Raw genomic sequence first — 22,933 nt, forward strand, 5'->3', positions numbered from 1 at the left:
AGTGAAGAACTGTTATTCCTTTTCCCATATCTTTGCTTGACAGACCCATACTTTCAAAGTTACAATAATTAGGAGGGTAGGAGGTCGTATTTTCCATTCCAAGGGAGGTTCCCACCTTCGTTGGCAGGCACCTGTCTTTCAAACCAAGACAAAGAGCTGGCTACAGACACAGGTTTGGACACTTTTTGCTGAGTTTTCTTAGATACCAGGTTTTTGCACAAACATTTAGGGCAGGGAGAAGCCATCCCAAACACGGGGGCAGATGGTTGTTATCCATGTGACAGTTGCTATTAATACAACATGTAGGTGATGAAATGCACCTTACTCCCTGCCACAGCCATGTGACAGCTCCCAGCTATCACCCAACAGGGAGAGCGACCATGACCTGGCAGCTGTGCCGTCCCTTCTTCCAGAGCTGTTGCAGTCACTGGTTTCTCCACCAGTCTCCACTACTGGGCCTTTTTGTTAATCAAGCTCAGCATTTCGGACAATGTGTTACTCAGCCCTTTCATTTGGCAGGAAATCAAAATAAACCAGGAGAAATGGTATTCAACAAACACAACTGCGTAACAGACAAGAACAGAAGGCTGGGGGACAAAATGCAGAGTTAGGCCAGAACAACAACATCTTCAACACTCCTTCTGGGGGCTTTGGATAAGTTTAAAAACAATCATCTGTTGTATTTGTCCCTAGGTTGCTTTCTTGCAGACAAACCCATCTCCCTGCTAGTTCAACCTCCTGGTACCTCTACATTTCCCTTCTGCTGAGGGATCTTACTGTAACTTTTTAAAATTAACATTCTCATGACTTTTATTTGTTTTCTATCATTTTATTTTGAGGAAGTAATCACATGGATCATAAATTTCTTCAGTGAATTCCAATAACAATCATTACCCTGGTAAGCAAAGACATGCTTGACTGCATGGGGAGCAGGGATAAGCACTGCACTGAGCCACGTATTCACACCACACATCACCAGCTGACTCTGTGAGGCAGCAGCTATCCAAACACAGCCTGGAAATGTGTTACATCAAAGTTCTGCCTGTCACAGGGCCAGCCATTGTCTGAGCTGGAGGATATTAATCAAAGGAGAAGCTTCTCCTCACCTTGGGCCAACACCACCCCAGAGACGGTTTCATGATCCAGCAGCTCAGGCAGCATCCCACATAAAGTCAGAGGGACACACAACTGTGGGGAACCCTGAAGGGCAGGAAAAGGGTCTGGGCTCTCAGCAGAGAACAACAGCATGGTTTTCCCTCAGTAAAATGAACTTTCCTCTCCACACCAAGCCATTGCAGTGGCTTAGGGTGAGAGAGAATGAAGTCTTTAGTCCTGTCTAGGAAGCTGCTGCCCCTGAAGCTCACAGGACTAATTCCCTTAGAAGTTTTCCCCATGAACAGGAGAGCTGGGAAAAACCTTTCAGTTGATACTCCATATCACATGAAAAAAAAGATGTTTCACATCACTAACATATTTTTGAAAACTTGTGACAATTCAGACAAAATTCTTCAGTGAGAGTCAGAGATTTTGGTTGGTTTTTTTTACATCAGTTGTTTTCCAAACAAATATTTTTCTTTCAAATTCAGAGAAATACTAAGTTTCCAAATTGAGTTCAGTGAGACTAAGAAGAGAAAACTTATCCAAAAATCTCAACAGTAAACTAACTGTAGCTTTGAAAAGAAGAAAGAACTATACTTTTGAAAAAAACTCCACAGTAATTTTTATTGTTGGTTTTTGTTTGAATTGAATCTTGGACTTTCTCCTAATTTCAACATTCATTAGCAAACAGCAGGATCAGAGATATAAATTTCTCTAATCTAAAAATATCAGCTGCATATAACCTGAGGGAGTGGCAACCCAGGACATGCCACAGGCTAACCACCAGTCATCTGTCAGGTCTTCTCCTGCTCCTTCACCTGCTCTTTCTGCAGAAGTCCCACAGGAAGAAGGAAATGGATCACTCTGCTTTCTACTCTGCAGACCAAGCACACTTGGCTGGTAACTTGCCTGCTCTAGATGGAGCAGTCTACATGCTACAAAAATCAGAAGTGCCAAAAAATGGGGAAAATTACCGAACTACAGCCCTACTGTAACAAAGCAGGTATTTCAGAAACAGCGTCCCCCAGGGAAGAAGCTGAGCAGGAAATACACTGTATCTAGCAAAAGCCTTCCATGATCTGCTCAATTTGTCTCAGTGAAGGCACTCAGGGTGATAACCAGCTAACATCCAGGACAAGCTGGTGGGATTCATAGATGAATCTTTGAAGGGTAGGCTTGGGGAATTTTCTCAAGATTGTGTTACCAGAAACCATGCCAAGGGTAAATGACATGTCCAACATGTGGCAATGGATGCTGCAGCCAGATCCCCGTGGAAAGATCTGGCAGCCTGGGATGGCAATACAACCCTTTCAGGTCTTGATGCCTGTCTTGTCCCCACTCCTGTAAGCAATGCATATGCCACCCCAAAGAGATGTATCTTCACTCTGAGCAGAGTGACGCATGATGGCAGCCCCCTGAGCTCACATAGTGCTGGGGCTGGCATGGGTTATGGTGGGCAGAAGCTTTAGTAGAAAAGAAATGTTTCCCAATGGGGCTGAAAAATGCCGTTTTGGAAAACCTCTTCAGTGAGCAGTTTCAAAAAAAGGAAACTGCTTTTCAAGACACCTGAGGTCCACTGCATCAAAATGGGAAGCTGCTCTCCTCAGTGATCCTGCACTTACCTGGCATTGTATCCAGCAATCTATTCTCACAGGAAAGAAGTGAAAAAAGCATTAATAAATGGAAAAGTGGAAATGCTTTACAGACAATTAATATCCCACCCCCAGCCTTTTTCTTTTTCTGAAGATGGAATTGAAAATAATTGATTTCAGCAAAAGAACAATACTTGCAAATGTTTTTCAAGTAAAACTTTTCTTACATAGAACAAAACCTTCACTTGTTGATCTTAAATGAAAAAAAACCTGACAAACAATGAGTCCTTAGAGCAGTAAGCCTTTAACCCATGTTCTTTAAACACAAAATGACAAAACGATATAAAAAATTTCCTCCAAGACAAGCCAAGCCAGAGTATCTGAAGCTGTGATGTGCTGCAACTCTCAGGCCAACCCTGAGATATTGTCATTCATAGGATCCTAGGTAGTGCCACTAAACTGAATTATTAATTAGACAGCATTTTGCCTATAGGAAGAACTGCCAGAAAATGTGGCAATAACTGTTAAATACAGGGGCAGTGATATAAGCCAGACTCTGCTTTGGCCACTGAGCACCTGCAATACCCTCCTTGAACAAACCTGAACAAACAGAGGAATACCTTTTGTTTGTTAGAACCATTTTCTCTCCTAAAAGCAGGAGGAACAACCCACTTTTTTCCCCCAAGAAACTACAATATATACATTTATATAAATAAATATACAAAACTATACAGTTCATATTCTTTTACCTACAGACACCATTACAGCAATCCAGCTGGACACCACCTGGACAAATGCTAGCGGCAAAATCCAGGGTCTGTTCCCATAGCAGGTGGGGTATCCCATACAGAGCCACTGGCAAGGGGACCAGGGAGTCTTCTCCTGGGATGTCAGAGACTGCAGCACCAAGGGTGCACGTACAGAAACACACCCCCACATATGAGGACAGACACACACACACACTAACAAAGACCTGCCAACATGGACATAGGTACATGCTCCTTACACATACAGGCTTGTAAATCCACTGGCAAATCTCCTGTAAGTGAATCAATAGATCACTTATAATCATCTATGACCCCTCATACACTCACACTCACCAAAAGCACATCCAGTCCATGTCTGTCCCATCTTGCAGTCATTGATTAACCCTTCAATGAGTGGCTGAGGTGCAGCCATCCTCTGAATCCTCACACGTGTGATTTCAAAATGAAATTAACCCCTACTTTGGCTAATTGCTCCTGCGCGTTACCCAAGGAGAAGTTTATCATAGCTGTGCTTGGAAGGCACTTGGTCACATTCAGAGAGCATCTCTCCAAAGTTCCCAGTCCCATCAAGACTGCCAATTAACTTCTAATGAAGGTTGTATATAATTCTGTGATCACACAGATTGGCCAGTCTTTCTCCTTTATTTTATCTTTACATTAGCTTGCACTGGTCAAAGATGTAGCATTTTAACAGTTCTGAGTGGGCTGTCATATTTTAAGAAAACAGGAACATGCAGATTTTTGTAACACTACCGCATTTCCAAGAAGCTACAAGGCACAGAAATCCCATCAATGACTAATGAGTTGTGGGTTAAGGTGGACATACCTTGCTGAGAAGTCACTGTAGTATTCTCGACCCGTGCTGCCTGCCATAAAATTTTAATGCTGCTTCTGACATATTTATGAAACACCTTACCTAGTCTTTGCAGGATGACAAAAAGATTTACATCTGCAATTACTGCAAGCACATAGGTTTTAGCTATGCACTTTAAACTTTTGTACACAAAGGTATTTAACTTTAATACAACAAAGGTAGGTGGTGCCACAGAGCAACCACATTGGAACTGCATTAGCAGAGATTTATTTCTCTGTACTGGAGGACAATTGCCCAACTCATCTGCATATAAGATGGCATTGCATTTAATGAAAATGGGGGGTTTGCCCCTTCCCTCTCTCAGCTGCCCCTGTAGAGTCATCTCCCCTCTCCACCAGCCACTGGCATGCAGACTCTTGGGATCCCAGGTGTACCCAGCAGCAAGAAGCTGGACTGACAACAGTGATATCAAGATCAGCAAGCCACACTTGGCCATGCATAGAGCCTCAGTACCAGTGCTGCCAGATATGGGGCTGGGAGCACACTGCTACTCTGGTTGCTGCAACTGTCTGGTTGCTGCAGCTGCTCATACCAGACTGTCTCTCCCTAAGCCTGATCTGTGGGGCTGCTGCAACCTTCTCAAAGCCCCATTGCATCCTGTATGCAGTAAAGGTGAATGGCAAAAGATGGATAAGGGACACAGAGAGAATGCAGGGCATCAAGTAGATAAGAGGACAGGGTAGATCAGGGTCATAGAGCTGACAAGGGACACGTGGCAGATGAGCAGCAGACAAGGCGGACAAGGGTTGTTGAGTGGACAAGCAGCATGGGGGATGCATCCACGCAGACCGTCACTTAATGCCTATGTGCCTAGGCACTCCAGACCTGTGCGTGCGTAGCACATCAGGGCAGGCACCACTTCATCTTCTTTGCTCCAGACTGACCAGCTTGGTAGCACAGACAGGATGAAAGGGTAAACAACTGACTAACAGAAAATAAATTTTGCAATATGTTTTCATCCCAAACTGGTGTAAAAATTTACAAGAAGTATCTTGTGGGATTAAAATCTCTGAACTAGGCAGCAGAAATATTGCATTTGGTTCAGGTAAAAAAATTCCACCCCATGCTTCATCCTGACTTGAGCCTTTTCTATAATTTCAGCCTTTATAATGACACTACAATATGTGGTTACTTCCAGAAATTACACAATAATTTAGCTCATAGCAGAAGAAGATATAATGCTACAAGTGATAGTAACATAGACTGCAAATATTATAAAGTCTGGAAATTAAGCATTTTGGTAGCTTGATAAATGTGCTTTGCTGCTGACATGGAGGCTGTCCTCATTTATATTCCAATGCAGGTGTGGGAACATGGGCAGGAAAGTGTCTGCATGACTGAGGGAGCATCCTCCTACATCAGCACAGTCTCAGGCATTCCTCTGGTGCCCCAGTCCTCGGTGACCATGTCAGACCCCATCATGGACTGGCCATGGCTCACATGGGACTGGGACAGCAGCTCCAGGAGAGGGCCAGGTTCTGCCCTTTCTGCCAAGGTGGCAGCACCTTTGACAGATGAAAAAGTATCTTGTGTTCACCCCCTGCATGGATGAGCTCTGCCAGCTGAGCCACACAAAATCTCAGCATCTCAGCTACTCTGCAAGGCCAGGTTTTCAGCTGTACTGCAGGTTTCATCCACCCCTGGACTGGGACTTTAGCACACTAGCAGGGTCTCCCTTCCGCACTCTGTCATTGTGGGGAGCTTGTGCAAGCTCTGAAACACAGACACACATGCCCAGAAGAGATGATGTCAGGTTTTCTTTCTGACACCAGAGATGATGCAAATGAACGCCTGAGTGACAGAAGACAGGTAATTTCTCACTTAATTTCCAGCACACTGCTTTGGTTCTACACCACATCCACATTACAATCATCCTTTAAATGCAGAATAAAATCTTGTCAGCTGATCTCAGGTTCCTGGGAATGTGGCAGCTCAGTACTCTGCCACAATGGATGGGACACTTTGCTGGCAAATGCTGTGTAGCCTAAGCCATTTCCAAATAATGTCTGCAGCTGCTTTGCCTGACTTATCTGGCTGAATCAGCCAAAAATGGTGCTGAGGAAGAGAAGACATAAGTGGAAAAGGGATGACAGATAGGGACTCTCCTCCCATAAACAGCCAGCTGATGCTTGAGGACATCACAGCTTGTCATGGCAAATGCCCCAGTGGACCCATAGTTCCCAACAGCCCAGCACACACCTCACCAGGACCAGGCTCCTCATTGACTCCTGGCATTATGTTTCCTGACTTCAGTAAATGTGCAAGAATCAAAGACAAACTAGCCTGAGCTGAGATGGCTCCTTCATCCTGAAGAAGGCTGGTAGGAGAAAAAGATGGGGCAGCACCAACACCCTCTGCCCACACCATTAACAGACAAAGCAAGCAGACCTTCTCCCACCTGGGCACTGCTTGTCTCACCATGGAGTCTTTGCACACCTCTCCACCTGAGTAAAACATCCATGTTCACCCAGCAGTTACTTGTGACAAAGTGTTGATGGAGTAAAGCACCCAGACTCACAGGATTTAATGCATCTGCTACCGAAAGGACATCAAGTCAGTACAAGAGTGCTGTTTTTATTCCTTTAATGTAGGAATTGAGGATGCGACATTTAAATTTCCCAGCTTACTCTACAGTCAGTGCAGAACCTACTGTGGTCATAAGAGACAGATGACTTAGTTGAAGTGCCCCAGTGCCATACTTGCTGACAAAAACAAATGAACACATACTTCTTTCTGGAGACTTCTCATTTCCCCATGAAGACTGTCCCTCTTCTCCTGGCTCAGAACATGCACCCCATGAGTAGGAGAAGCATCCTTGGACTCTTAGCTCCTGCATCCCCTGTCCAGGGGTTCACACCTGCCTCACACAGCTGACCACACAATAGTTTTCGAACACAAACACTGCTTCCTACAGATGGACAGCCTCTGCTATAAACTGTGTTTTCAGAGGAGATTTCTGCTGTGGAAAAAGGGCAGTTCTTGGAGCACCATCCTTCATTTTTACTACAGCATGTCATTTTGATTAAAAGTTCTCACTTAATTTTGCTTTCTTTCTGTTACCCCTTTTTTTTCTTTTGCACTGATCACATTACATTGAATTGCACTGCACTGCAATCTATTGTACTGTCTAAGCATTTTCGCTTGTTTTGATAAAGTCTCAAGGAGTTCCAGAAACTCCTGGAAAGAGAATACTTTATTATCAAAGTATTTCATTTCAATTTGTGCTGTAGGCATCAGTTCTGAGAACTGGAGTTTACCACAGGGCAGATGTTCTATGTTCAAACAGTCCTAACTGCAAGCAAACCCCTTCCAGCAACCATCATAAAGAAGCCAAACCTACCATCTCAGAAAATAAGTCCAGCTAGTAGCAAAAAGACTGATTTCATAAACAACAGCCTGCAGGAGAGTGGCTGCAAAGTCCCCCAAAACTTCTACAGGGGTCATCCTCCCATGGCAGACAGGAGTGCTCAGGGAGCTGGGGGTGCTTGGGTTCAGGATCTAGTCTGCAGCACTCCCTTGGCCACAGAAATGCTGAAAGCAGGAGACATCCATCCCATTGCAGGACAACTTGGAAAGTGCTTCTTGATACCTTGAAGCTGGGCAGACATTCAACTCTTGTCATCCTGAGCCAGGCACATCACTCAGTGCATGCAGAAACCCAGGCTGGGGATGGCATATGAGAAGCCCCCTCTGAGACAAGAATCTCAGCAAGAGGTGGGCTATCCAGGGTCTTATGCTCAGGAGGAAAGAAAAAGCATTTTCCCAACCCCCACCACATGAAAGCGCTGGACAGTTGGGCTGTAGAACTCAGATGTGATGGGAACACAGACTTTACTCTCCCATCACAGTTATCAGCTGCCATGCTGCTTACTTTGGGGATCTCAGCATTTGCTCATTGTCAAACACAATTTGTCTGGAAACTGCCTGATTGATTTTGGTGGCTAGGTCTGGCTGCTCCACACACCCCACACGTAAGGTACCTGAGCCACTGCTGGCAGCCCTGACAGATGATGGGCACTTCGCAGGGCTCAAAGCCCCAACAACTTGCTGTTCTCAACCATGACACTTCGTAATCTCCAATCTTTTTAAACTCTGTGTGCTGACATAACACAAAGGATGTTGTGTTAGCATGAAGAACAGAATTCAGAGAAATTGTAGTCTGTGTTGTGTGCTCTCACATGGCTATTTCTCTCCTCTGAGAAACCACACTACATGCAAGGCGGTTGAGTTCAGCCCTGCAAGTACAAGACAGTCCAGGTCAGCTCTAGCTGTTCCTTCCTTGCTTATAAGCAATGCCTGTGTGAGGCTCAGAACACTGGGCACTTGAATCACAGAATCACAGAATAAGAGAATGTTTTGGGTTGGACAGAACCTTAAAGTTCATGTAGTCCCAACACCTGCCATGGGACTACACCAGGCACTATACCATTCCACTACCCCAGGTTCCTCCAAGCCCCTCCAACCTGGCCTTGGACACCTCCAGGGATGTGGCAGCAACAGCTTCTGTGGACAACCTGTGCAATGTCTTATCACTCTCATAGCTCTGCTACACTAATCCAAACCACAGCTTTCCAAAATGAGAACTAATGTAGGTCTCATGGCTTTCTAATTACAGTTATCTTTTCGTTATTGTGTTTTCACCACAGGACAGCTGACTGTAATGAAGAAACAAGAGCAAACAGGAGTGGACCCATGGAATGCAGAGGATGCAGCAGTGTGCCTCACCTTTGGCATGTCACGTCTGGCTGGATACCAAGCTGTCACAGCCAGCACATTGGGGGTGCATCACCTGGGCAGCCACTGTCATTGCTTTGAGACCCAGCAGAACAATGATCTATTAGCAAATCCTCTGTAAAGCTGCTCCTGCCTTTGCACAGCAGAATGGCAGCTCCCCTGCAGCCTCTACATACAGGGGGAGTGTTGTTAGTGCCCAGAGGAGCCCCTGGGAGCTGCCTCGGTAGGTGCGAACTGATCCCGCATACAGGAAACTCTGTAAATCAGACCCATGTGCCAGGTCGTACACAGCAAATTACTGAGCTTTTAACATATCATCTTTAAATTTCTGGCTCTAGATATTTTGGGGCAGTTTATTGTAGCTGTCAGCACAATGGGTCTCAAAATTACTGTCTTGTAGAGGACAGAAAAATCTTTAGTAACATAACCTCCCCCTAAAAGAAAAGAAACAAACCAGTAACAAAACACTTATTAAATTCTCACTATAGCTTTTATAACCACCAATCTTGCTTAAATGTGGGCAGCCCATCTGACCCATAACACTGAAGGATCATTAACAGAAAACCATTCCTAGCTGCCACCAGGGTCTCCCTGTGGGTACCTTGGAGATGGAATAGTTCCCTTCTGGGGATGCAGGACAGAGCCCTGTGTCATCAGCTGCGTGTCTCCCTCTCTCTCCTCCCATCTTCAGGGACCATGGGTATATATGGTGCAGGCAGCATCCCATTACTGCCCAGAGCACCATCCTCTGCAGTGATGCTCCAAAACAGCTGAGCTACGTAACCACAGACAACCCAGGAGTCTTGGCCAAGGCTCCAGAAGAAATGACCACAAGCCCTGGTTTCCATCCCTCAATACTACAAATCCCCAACCTCAACACTCTTGGACCCCAAAGCAGCTTAACTTGAACACTGGTATCTGAACAGAGCACTCCCCTATTCAAAGGGCAGCATCACTCAGCTGCTGCAGCCCCAAACCCTGGCACCATCCTGGGGTGGGGAGGGGACAGTTTTGGCATGGAGGTCTGGCTGGAAGATGCACTCCAACCCACAGCCCCCAGTGCCACCACCGCTGGCTGACAAGATAGATGGATTTGACTGAAGGTAGCCAAACTGTCACTCAGGAGGTGCCCCCTCGGTACTCTTCTGGCTGGATCTACTGGAGGATGGGCTTGCCTGAGCCCCTCCTGTCAGGGATTTCAAAGGGAACAAGCAGCTGAATTCGGATATGACAGCTCGGCCGAATTAGGGCTATTTGCATGCTAATTTCTACCGTGCTTAACTCACTGGCAGACCTAGAGCAAGAGGCAGCCTCTGCATGTTTGGAACAATGCTTCACTGATCTAGCTGTGTTAACGAGCAAATTATGGTAATTTTGTTATTACAAATGCATAGAAATTTCTAAAGAGTGGAGCAATACAATATGTTTTCTCTCCTCCTCCTCATTCCTAAATACAGACCTCTTTGTTTATACACACTTCACCTTGCTTACTTATGTTTAGATATGCACAATGTCTTACCTTGACAGGAGGCAGAAACTATGGACAGAGCAGAGAGGGCCAGCAAAGCAGAGTGGTCTGGCTCTGCCACGCGTGGAACACTGGGGACCACATCCTCAGCTGGAGTAAAGAGTGGAGGGCCTAACTGACCCCAGGTGAGGATCGCTCTGCAAGGGGAAGGTGGATCAGTAGATCCAAAGGCTGTAGGCTTTCCAGCATTTCATCTTCCTGTCCTCTTCAGTATAATTTCTAAATCAATTCAATTAAATAATATCTGACGACATAATTGTAGTGGTTTAGTTCAAAATCCATTACTTACTTATTTTCAATCATATTGAAAATAATATAAATTTTATCTATATTCTGTGCAAGCATGATAATTACATTCCTGAGAGATGAGAACCAAAATGTTTTTCCAGACTGCCAAGATTCTGGCAGACCCTCATTCAAAATGTACACGAGCAAAGGCTAAACATATACCATTTACCTAACTGCTTCATTATTAATTAAGGGGATCATTTGTCAGCTGATTTGCAATTTGGTATTGCCCTAAGATATTTGCGATGGTACATCACATACTCCATCATATGTGATGAAACTTCTCTGGAATTTGTCTTCTAAGACTTCAGAAGAGTGGGGAGACACTTTTGTGGAGCAGCCCCAGACATGGGGCAAACACAAAGAATTTGCTTAACCAGGGGAGGCCACATGTCAGCACTTCTGCCCTTTGGTAGCAGATCTTCTGACTGTGGCACTGAAGCCTTGGAATGTTTTTGTGGGCATCTGCAGGGGCTGAAGGTGTCTTTGGGGTGCATCAGGGGACACCTGGGTTTGGGTTTGAGTTGCGTGAGCTGTCAAAAAGGCACAGGTGCCTATAAGCCAAGCAGATATACCTATCCTGGCCACAAAAGCAGCATGAAGCAGGTGGAGCAGTTCGCAAACACTTGGGAAATCACTTCCAAGCTCTGAGGAAGTAACTTGCAAACTTTCTGCTTCACCAAAGAATTGTTAAGGTTTATTCCTCATTTACTGTAGGTCCATCTAGCATAAAGGGCCAGAATCTCCTTTCACTCTCACTGGCCAGAAAAATGTCAGTGTCCAAGTAACCAAGCAGTTCCAGCATTATGTTGCACATCAGAGGAGGATCTGGTTCACTGATGCCCCCTGACATCCCACTTACTGCAATTTGCTTTCTCTGCCCCTGGTTTTAGGCATTTTATCTCTCAGCTGCTTCTCTTTTATTTCCTAAATATTGTCACAAGATTACAACATGCTGTTGCAAAACTTCGGCAAACGTAGAGCCAGAACAAAAAAACACCAACATATTAAAAGAACTATTAATAAAGTCTTCAGTGTGCCAGTGGATCCAAATTCCACCAATCCCTACAGACTGGATCCTGGTAGTCCCACCCATTCAAATGTCTGCCTCCTGACCCCTCCATGACATGAGGCTGGCATTCTGGCACTCTGCACCCCTTGCTGCAGGCTGGGTGCCAGTGGACTGAGAGGCAGTGCTATCCCTTGCAGACTCGGGTGTGAGGAACAGCCCCAACAGGAAGTCACACAACCTTACTGTTCCTCAGCATCAATACCTGCCAGCCACAATGAAAAAATGCATTTGAAAACCACGTGTTTTTTTTGCAACATCATCTCCTTCCCCTTCACATGTTAGAACGAGCATCTTCTCTTAGGTAAAAGATTGCTAATGACAGCATTGCTATTTTTTATGCCTTTCTTTTCAAAGCCCAGTTTTGAATGTCAGTGTTTTCAGGTCCCTTTAGTCGGGTAATTGCACATAGACTTCTTATAAAGGAAATTCATTTGTTCAGGGTCACTGCATGGTTTTTCATTAAAAACAAATTACCGGTGTTCAGAAAGGACATCTGGGTTTCACGAGTCCCATTAATGACTATATTCTCAGCATCACTATTCTGGAGAGTCTACCCTTTCCTGTCACCTAGCATGCAGAGCCTGCCAGGAGAGGAGGGGATGGGGTGAACAGCAGCCCTGGGAAGGGGAGAATGGGTGGCAGAGCAGGGGCTTCAACCCTGGAGATGGGAAGAAGGAATGGGGGAAGGGGATAGAAACTGCAGGGGCTGCTGTCCCAGTACTTCTAACACAAGAACTGGAATAAGGATTTAAGCGAGTTATCATGGCTACTTGCATATGACCTTTGTCCAGCTCAGCTGCAGCATCATGACACAATGGCAAGGGCACACACATGCTGAAGGTGGACACAGGCATAGTTTGTCCAAACCCCTGTCTCAGCAATGAAACTGCTGCAAGCTCCTCTGCCCCAGCCCTGTCAGGACTCAAATGGGACACAGCTTCCGGGATGGGTTCCTTGGACCAGGCAAACATACTGTAGCTCTCGCACCACTCCTCATGTTTCCCCTCTGTCCCCTTGCTGAGGGCCACCATCTGCCCTACACATGGGAGAACACAGACCTTCCGATACATCTTGGGAGCAGACCCACGGACACAAGTAGTTATCTATGAAGAGAGACCTGAGCTGGTGCTGGAAATAGGCTGGTGGTTTGTGAAGCTATAAAGGATCAAGAAAAGACCCCAGTCAAGCAGCACTGGTCCCTGTCACCATGCCAGCTCCAGTCAGCAGGGCAGCAGAACCCATGAAGAAGGAGGGATAGCACTGGAGAGAAGGCCCAGCCTTCCAGAGGTAATATGGTAATGGTATGGTCTCTGCGACCAGCCAACAGCTGCTTCAGAAGCTGTGCTTCCTTTCAAACTCTTCACCTCAGGAAAGGGCTCTGGGTCCCCCTCACAGGCTGTGGAATAGAAACCGTGCAAATACTGCATTTCCCAGTGTGCACGCAGCTTGCTTCTGCTGAGCTCCCAAAGCCAAGTGTAAGGCAGTAAAAGGAGCAGAGGAGGCAGAAGCTGCAAGCAGAAGACACCACCATCTCCATCCAAAGAAGCAAACAGCCCCAGGAGCAAGCACAGCCAGGTGGCAGCAGGTGTCACATTGTGAGTACATGATGGGGTGGAGAAGACGCAGTGTGCTCCTGCCTGCTCTTCCCCAGAGACTTTCCCCCAGAAAGGAAAGGCTGTTGGGAAAACACTACTCGGTGTTTCCAAAACCACAGCACATTAGGGGCACAGTCACAATGTGAACAAATAGTAACAACAGTACCAAATTATGGGGGATAATTTCTGTACACAGCATCTCATTAACCTGTGGGATCCTGTGCCCTGAGATGATGCTGAGGCCACGAATCTAGTAGGAACCAACAGCGGATTAAAGCTTTAAACAGGTAACGAAAATATACAGAGAGCTGCACTAGAAAAAATGAACATTTACAAGGAATATAAAGTTTTATGCTTCAAGGCATCAGCCACCAGACAATGAGGGTTAAAGAGAAGAGTTCATGCTGTGCCAGCTGCTTCAGGCGCTGCTATGTCCCCTTCCCCAGGTGAGGTTGGTGGCTGTTCCTGCAATCCTGTGGCTTCCTGTGACATATACCAAATGATGAAGTCAATGTTGATGCCTGCTCCCAGCATGCAGGAATATTTACCAATGGTCACCAATCTCATGTAGGGTCTACCAGCCTTCCTCCTGTCATTCATAGTCTCCCAGAGGAAAAGGTGAGTCAGGCATGGAGCATGGAGCACAGGCAAACAGGATGCCAAGCCAGGGACTGGAAGAAGGTGCCACTGGGCTGCTGCAGGGTGAGACCGTGGCCACAGGATGGGAGAGGAATGTGGAAAGTGACTTTTCCTAGTCCCTGCATAGACATTAGGATCTTCCCTATGACAGGAAAGATGTCTATAGGGCTCCCTCCAGCCTCAAAGTGGGATTCATGGCTCAGTCATTTAATGGTAACTGGGGTCTAGAGCAAACCTCTCTCTTCTGCATGGACTGCTGGCACCACTGCTTTACAGAGAGGGGCCTGATCTCCCTCTGTTAACAGCTTCCTGACTCTACTTACAGTACCAGGAAGAAGCATATGAATTTCAGCAGCACATTTCCATCAGTGCCTCAGTTGAAACATTGAGTCATGGAATGACCAGGCATTTCAGGATGGAAAGGTCTTCACGTGGTCTCAAAACCCTTGTCAGTGCAGGATCAGCAACACGTCCAGGGCAGAATACTCAGGGCTTCATCCAATGTGGCCTTGAAAACCCTCAAGAATGGAGACTGCACAACCCCTCTGAGTAACCTCCTCCACCTCTGGGCCCATCTCTTTGGGGGGAAAGTTTGGACACTTTTGTCATACCCAGTTGCATCTTGCTTGTTTCAACTTCTGCCAATTATTTCTTTGTGCTGAGGGGGCCCAAACCAGTACTATTCCCACTGTAAGTCTGCAAGTTTCAAGAGAAGGAGGGATAACTCCTTCCCTCCAACTCCTGCCCAGGATGATGCTAACCATTCTCACCACCAGTGCACATGGCAGACTGATGCTCAGCTCCCAGTTTGCCTCATCCTTGGAGCCCCTCCAGGAACCAAACAGTCCTCAGCCCATTTTGTTGCAAAGTGCTCCTTTTCCTGGTGCAGGATCTTTTGGTTTGCCCTTGCTGGGTTTCATGCTCCTCCCCAGCCTGCCTATGGGCCTCCACATCGCTGTCATGCTCTGGAATCTACTGATGGCATAATGCAGGTTGGGATCCTCTGAACACCTGATGAGCTGGGCTCTCTCCTAGTTGTGGATGAAGTTGTAAACCAAGAGAGACATTTAGCCATGCTTTGCAGTTCTATGCGTGTAGGTACCAGCACCCAGGTGCAGTGTGGCATTAGCCACTACCTCTGAGCTTGACCACCCAGCCACTTGTTTTCCCATCTACCTCCCCATCTGTCCCCACTGTGGCATTTCACTTGTGCCCTGTGACCTGTGCACTGTGGGTACTGGCAGCTCAGCACAGCTCAGACAGCTCCCCTCCAGTCACTTCTACAGGGTGACAGCCACCAAAAGGCAGGAGAGGCTTGCAGGGCCAGTGACCTGCAGAGGGAATGCATTCACGGGAGCCTCAAGCTATGGCAGCTCTCAGTCCCTAAAGCTCTGGACTGAAATCAAACCATGTGTTTGCTTGTTTAATTTCTTCAGAGAAAAGCATTTGAATAGTATATTCTCTGCCATGGCAGACATTCACAAGCCACATAAAAGTGGAAATTCACTGCTGATATGCAAGTCCCTTGTTTTGCAGAAAAGGAAGGAGATGTGAAATTTTGAGCATGTGTTTGAACACGTCATGGAGATGCAGCAGAGACAGGTTCCTGTGTACATCCTTGCCTGTGGGAGAGATAAGGAAGGACCTGGGGCTGGAGGAGGCAAAAGTGTTCTCCTGTTAGGATGAGCAGTAGCAGGGGGGCTGGAGAAGAGAGAAGGACAGAACATGAAGCTGAATCCACACATCTTGCAAATGCAAGGGAGTGTGAAGGTCTGCCCTGCCCCATAAGCAAGCTACAGAACCCAGCAGGTGGGACAAACACCCACAGCATGGTAAGGGCCAGGTTTACTCACATCAGCAGGGGCAATGGCAGTAGCAACAAGGATGCAACAAAACACTGCTTATGTGTTATCATGTATACATTTCTCCCATGTCTCTAAGCACTTAACTCACACAATTCCTTAATTACAAGCAGAAATTCATGGCTAATGATTAAAAATCTTATCAAGGAAGCACATTTCTAGCAAAGGCTCCAAAAACTAGAACAAGGCAGAGGCAGGTCGTGAGATGAATTCCTGAGACCTGGCAAAACAAACACATGTCTGTGCTCGGGCATGACAATTTGGCCATTTTGGAACAAGCAGGGATGTGCCAGTGGCACCAGACTGGGTCTGTCACCTGCCTTACTGTCAGCCCCTCAGAGACTGTGGTGCTTACCCTAGCAAGGCTCTAAGACTGGTCCTGCAAAGGACAGGAGTTAAAGAAGGATTGAGAAGGCATTTTGGATGCTAGTTAGCAAATTCTCACTTAAATGAGACAGAGAACCTACAGGAATTGTAGCTGACCTTCACACTAGCTGGAGCAGAAGGTTGTTATTAAAGGAACCAGTGAGAGGAACAGTGCAGTTATTCAATATAATGGGTCACACAAGCCTATATGTAGTTAAAAATAAAATCTATTACCTGGGAAAATCAGCTCAGATGACTCTACATCACCAAACCCCCCACTGTACCTCCTCTGGCTGAGCACCACTAAGACCCACATCATGCAGCTCTGCCAAGCCACCCTGGCAGCTGCTCCCAAAGAGCTGGTAACTCCCCAAAGAAGAGAGAAGTGCTGTGGCCCCACCTCTCCTTGCTGCCAGTACCCAGAAGTCACCATCCTACCCTGGATTGCAAGCAGATCTGCAGCCAACAGCACTGGAGGGTGGCACCAGCAATGTGACATACCTGCAGAACCTGCTCTGCCCACCCCAGGCACCTGCGCAGCCCCCGATTCTGCTGCCACACAGGCAAGCAGTAGCCACCAGCTGGTTCACACCATCTGGCATTTCTGACTGCGAGGTTCCAAAATGGAAAGGATATTGCAGAAGTACAGTGTCCTGGGAGCAACTTGGTGTCCCCATAAGTCAGGTTTGCATGGAGGAAGATTGAGGTCAGGACATGTTCAGCTCCCAGGGCCAATGACCTCACTGCTGGGGCAGCACAGAGGGACAGTGTTGGGAGGAACCAGGTGAGTTAGAGCAAAGCCTGAGTCAGGTGAGTAGAGCCTGGCACAGCCCAACATGGAGAAATCTCCAGACTCCACAGAAGGGAGGCTGGGAGCTCCTTCAGCATTTCAGCGCCAGTGCTTTGCTCTGGCACTCTGCAAGCTGTGCCGCCTCCTGTGCTGGGGAGCCTGGTCCTACTGCACTCAGGATCACTCCACACCTCCCCTACAGCACTGTGGCTTCTACCTCATGCTCACCTCAGCACAGAACATTCACAGCATGCAATGTTTCTCTCCTGAAATGCTACTTGTTTTCCTCTTATTTTTTCTTTCCCCCCTACTCTGAAGACTCACCAGGCACCATTCCTGTCAGCGCTGGAGCGGAGTAGCTGCCCTGTCCGGCAGGAGGGACATGTGGAGGGTATCCTGGGAGAGTTGTACTTGCCAGCTCGCGACCTGAGGAATCAAACCAGCAAATCACCACGTGAGCATTGTGACGAGCAGACATGGTTTTACATCTCCCCAAGCACCCAGAACACAGCCATGCATTTGTCATCACTGCTCTGTGAGGACCAGCATGGGATTTCCAGCCTGGCAGGGAGGGCAGGCACAGTTTTGTTTTCTCTATAAGCTGCCACAAAGCTCCAATGAAGTGCGAGACTGGAAGGGGCAGAGCAGAGCTCTGCAGGGAGAGGAACACACCCGCCTGAACTCCAGATGCTCACCCCTATTCCCAAATTCCTCCAAAGCTTAGATTTCTAAAGTCAAAAGCAGTGAAATGGGAAGTAACACAGATATTAATGACATTTCCCCAGAAAACTCCCTAGAAGATCACATGTACAGGCTGAGACTGTTTGAGATCTAAATATAATGCAGGGCATTTGTCTTATCTCTTATAAAAGCAGTAAAAAAAAAATAAATAAAAGGAACAAACGCAAGACATTGAGACCTGAAGGTGGTTTAAAATACAGTTTGTCACAGTGCCAGAAAAAGGGTCAGATTTGCAGACACAACCTGATGCACTGCTCTTTCCTTAGGCCACAGAAACATGGGTTTTATTCAAGTACCCATAGGACTTCCAGGAAAATAACCCCACAAAAGCAGGCAATGGGAAATCCTCCATTTCCCTCTGCCCCTGGACCAGGGGTCTGGGATACCTTCTCTTCCTTCACTCTCTCCCAGGCACAGCTCCTATCACCTTCGAGGACATTTCTGCTGGCAGTGTAAAGACAGGAGGTCAAATAGTAATGGCTCACACAGTGCCACAGAAGTGTTTCCTCAGTCATGCCTGGACCCTGCTCCCATGTGGAAGTTCTGGGATAGTCACTGTCCCTTCAGGTTGCCACAGTGGGATTTTGGGTAAACCACTGTCAGCTGTGGCTACAAGAGATCCTCCAGAAGGAAAGGGTGCTCCTGTGATCTCATCAGGCAGGATCCATCCCTCACCCCAGAGGAAATCCTGGAGCCCACTCATGGTCTTCTGGGCTCCCATGGCATCCTTGGGCAGAACACCTAGCCAAGGAGGAGTTGCTTTGAAGACACACACAGGTGCCTGGTAGCATTGACCCTGCAACACCATGGCTGGGTCAGCAGCTGGATGGATGTAGGCACTGCAATCCCCTCCCTGTGACAGCATCACACACACTACTCAGGCACTACCTTAGTTCGTGGATCTGCCCCTTCGACCCACATCCCTGGCTCTGCCAGCACCTCTGCCAGCCTGCCAAGTGGCTCCTCCAAGGGCAGGGAGAAATGAGGGGTCCATCAGATCCAAACCATAGCTCAGAGGCAGTGGCCCTGCGTGAGAGCTTTGCTCTGAAAAGCTGAGTGTGCACCTCAGTTAAGAGGAAGGGACTCTGGGCTGCATGGAGCACCCGGCCCAAAGAATAAGCTTCTGCTCTTCCAATCTCTACAGTACAGGAACAACTCTGGCTCCAGTCAGCTCCAAGATCCTGTTGGCCCAAGACAGCTCATTAGCAAAAATCAGGATCCTTCCTTAAAAAGTAGCATGTTGGATCAGCAAAAGTTATGTGACTTCGTTGATTTTAGCACCACTGACAAAAAATGCACAGATTCTGTTTTTTTCACAATGTTTTCTGTACGCAATTGTTTTAAGACTGAACTTTTTTCAGGTGTCTAGAGCTTGGAGATTGAAAGTGAACATTTGTCCAAAAGCCAAAACCATTTGTTTAAAATTTTTTTATGCTTGATAAAGATTTGGAGCCCCAATTTCATTTTTAACTGATCTAAAAATAAAAGTTTAAAATCTTCCTTTTTTCAATATCTTTAAAGAAAGGAGACTTCCTCTTATGAGACAAGAGACAGGTACATAAGTTATTGCAAATTGTGGCTCACAATCTCTGGGTCATGGCCACAAAGGCTGCCTCCCCCTACCCTCAGATAAAGGGGTACATGCCAAAACTCTAGCATCACTGCAGTGATCTCTTAGCACATGCCCCACTTTCTTCAGCACTCAGTATCTGCAAATCAGGATGCAAACTGCTCCTCTCAGGCCCTTCCTAGAGAATATTTATGGTGCATTCACATCCTAAAAGAATTTAAGGTTCAAAACAATTGATTAATTTGCTCTCCAGTTCTAGGGAGAAGTCACATCCCTTATGGAAGGGCATAATGAATTCTAATTATTCAGTGCAGGCAGAAAATGGTTATTTTAGATTAAAATGTTCTCCCCTCATCACTGCCCTGCTTCCTTCTCTCCCACACAAAATTAAACACTGATTATGTCATCTCTACAGTCTGGAGAATACAAGAGTATCTGTGGTCTACATAAAGTCAGTCACAGAGGCTAAATTCACCCCCAGTGCTGGCAGGGACTCAGCTAAGGGCTGTCCCTAATGCAGACGAACATTTCACAGCCTGACTACTGCCATCTAGGAGCCCTCTAGAGACCCAGGAGGGAAACCAGGACTCTTCTCTTCCTTGGTTGTAAGGTGTCACCACAGAACGGCACAACACATCATGTCCCAAAGGTGCCTTGATCTGTGGGCAAGCTCCCCCTCCCAAACTGCCCCACACTGACTACTCCCCACTCCGCACTTTCCATAGCTATTACAAAAACCTTGACATTTTCTTGTGGATTTTGAAATAGTACAAATTTTTCACTTTCTCCAAAGCCACTGACACACCCAGAATGATTAGGATTATTGTCAAGGCCACTGAGCAATGTAACCACCACTAAGGACAGTATGACGAGTATGATCGTTCAGTTCCTCAGTGAATTAAGAAAACATCACCCATGATCTATTGCACAGGTTTGGGCTGGTTTCCATTACATCCCATTTCCAAATGAAATGTTCTATCATCTGTCAACAAGTCTTCCTAGTAGGGTCCCCACAGCTAAGTCTCAGGCAGGGCCTGAGAGGAGGCTGAGGGGGCTGGCCAAAGGTGACCAAGGGCATAGCTGCAAGTGCTGCAATCCCACCTCATCCTCTCAATTACATCCACTGTGCTTTCACCAAAAAAGAAAGACTAGAGCATCCCATTCTCTATGAGATTTCCCCCCCATGCTGGCAAGCTTCAATTGCACTAAAAGAATTGATTTAAGAGAAAAACACTTACCCACCTGGTACAAAGAGAGGCTGAAAAGCAGCCTCTGCTCCAGGGTGTTGCTGCCTTAGTCATACAGGCAATGCACTCAAGAGGAAACTAACATCTACATTTTAGCAGTGGGTGACACAGACATAGGGACCAAGGTCCTTCAAGACATATTTTTCCTGAATGTCTCTGTCCTGTACTTTTGGAAGGTTATTTTAGACACCTAAAGTTAGAGATGGGAAAGAAGCAACTGTGGGCAGAGCTGCCTCCTTGCCTTGCTGGGCTGGTATTGTGCAAGATAGAGCAGCTCAGCTGCCAGCTGCAACCTACAGAGAAGCTCAGCTAAAGCAGAGCCTAGCAGGATTTTCCAAGGTAACCAACAATCTCTTTCCTACAACCTCTGCCAACAGTTTTAAGGTCCAAGTACCAAAATATCTTTCTGAGTCTTGCCTACAGTGGCCTCCCCATGGAGAGGCTGATAGCCCCAGCAGCATCGGTACTTTCAGTGATATCTGCTGACCTGAAACTGGCACACCTCCATGATAGAAGGCGTACACAGCAGCTCTAGTGCCCATTCAGCCTGGACCCTGCCATCTTCTTCACCCTATCACCTCCTCCAGACTGCTTCACCAGGCTTCTTCAGGTTCCTGCAATGCAATGCTCAGCCATCACTCATCTGATTTCCAGAGGGAAAATGTCTTAGGGGGAGCACCAGTGTTGTCATTGTGGGGAGTGAAGCAAACACCTCTGCTACAGATGCCCCTGTACATGTCAAAGGCTCTGCATGCAGATGACAGTCAATAAATGCCCATCCCTCCACTCACCAGGAGCTGGCAACACTCACGATGAAAGCAAATCATCATTTTGCAAAAAAAAAATGTAAATAAGTAATATTCTTCCGTAAAACAAATTCTGCCACCAGCTACAGGAGAGCTTAGCAGCAATCTCTGCACAGATGAGGCAAGCAGAGCTTGGGCATCAGCAAATGTCCCCGCTGCAGGACAAAATGGCTGGGGCAGAGAGCAGCCTGTGGCAGCAAAGGACTCTCCTGTCTCCAAACCATGGTGAAAAAAAAAAAAGAGGAAGCAGTTTAGAACCATTCCTCAGTTCACCTACCTTTTTTTTAAAAAAAATCAAAAAGCGGCAAAGAGCATTTCCAAGTGTGTCTTTGTAGACTACTGTGTGTAAACGTGAATCCAATTAACTTCAAATTTAACTACTAATGAAATTATCTCATTTGGCTATCAGCTCAGCTCTCATCCATGGCAGTAATTAACCACTGGGGGTTGTCACTCCCAGACACATGACACAAGGACTCCCCCAAGCTCAGGTGCTTCAAACCCGTACAGAATTCATTACCCTGACAGTGTGAAAACCCTTCACTTTCAATACCACAGGGCACCAACACATTTTTTCCCTTTATCTAACAGATTGTCAGTAACAGTATGAAAGAAATGAGCCCACTGGACACGTAATTAATTACAGCAAAGGATATACATCAGAAAATGTAGGGGGTTCAGGTGGTGGAAGGGGGCTCACAGAGCCCCTTTGCCACTGTCTCAGAACCATCAGCAGGGCTGGTGATTTTCCTCTCTGAGATGCACCATGGTCTGCAGCGAGGGAAGCCGGGCCTTTGCCCCCCGCCCCATGCTCACAGCAGATGTGTGATTGCCACTGGCTCAGGAGCATGGTCAAGAATGAGGCAGTACTCTGGGTTAATGGGGTAATGCCACCTCTTCAGAGTCAGAGGTTCAAAACCAATAGGTCAGCATTATTGGGAAAGCCAGTCTGGCGGTGCCAGTGAATCCTTCTGCATTCCCACTCTCCTTGCAGTTATCACTACAAGACATCAGCCCATCTAAAACAGCCACCCAAGGTAGCACACACCCCTGTCTGCAATTACACAAAGTACCACCCACACATACTGCTCCACCCAGCAGAGACCAGCACTGCCCTACGCTCTACCTCAGGCATCAACACCCTCTCCATTCCTGCCCAAACCAGATCCCCCACAGACCTGTCCACCAGCACAGACCAGAGCCCTCCCCCCAGATACACACAGAGCCTGCTGCCTCACCTGACTCTTCAGGTCTTTACAGAAAACAATTTTTAAAAATGCAGGTTTGCACTTGGCAAAGTGGAGATGAAAAGATGCTGCCATACCGGCCCATAGAGTTGTGCAATGAGCTGGGCAGTGCCATTG

At 46.8% G+C, this 22,933-nt stretch overlaps 1 protein-coding gene across 1 annotated transcript in view; it reads right to left on the reverse strand.

The window, feature by feature from the left end:
- Positions 1-22,933, reverse strand: part of PAX5 (paired box 5) — a 132,196-nt gene that overhangs the window by 18,071 nt on the left and 91,192 nt on the right. The window contains exon 9 of the mRNA XM_008637450.2: positions 17,530-17,631. Coding sequence (XP_008635672.2) covers positions 17,530-17,631 — 102 coding nt within the window. The remainder of the gene's footprint in view (positions 1-17,529; positions 17,632-22,933) is intronic.

The sequence above is a fragment of the Corvus brachyrhynchos genome, unplaced genomic scaffold (assembly GCF_000691975.1).
Source record: "Corvus brachyrhynchos isolate BGI_N302 unplaced genomic scaffold, ASM69197v1 scaffold1097, whole genome shotgun sequence".
Lineage (NCBI taxonomy): Eukaryota > Metazoa > Chordata > Aves > Passeriformes > Corvidae > Corvus > Corvus brachyrhynchos.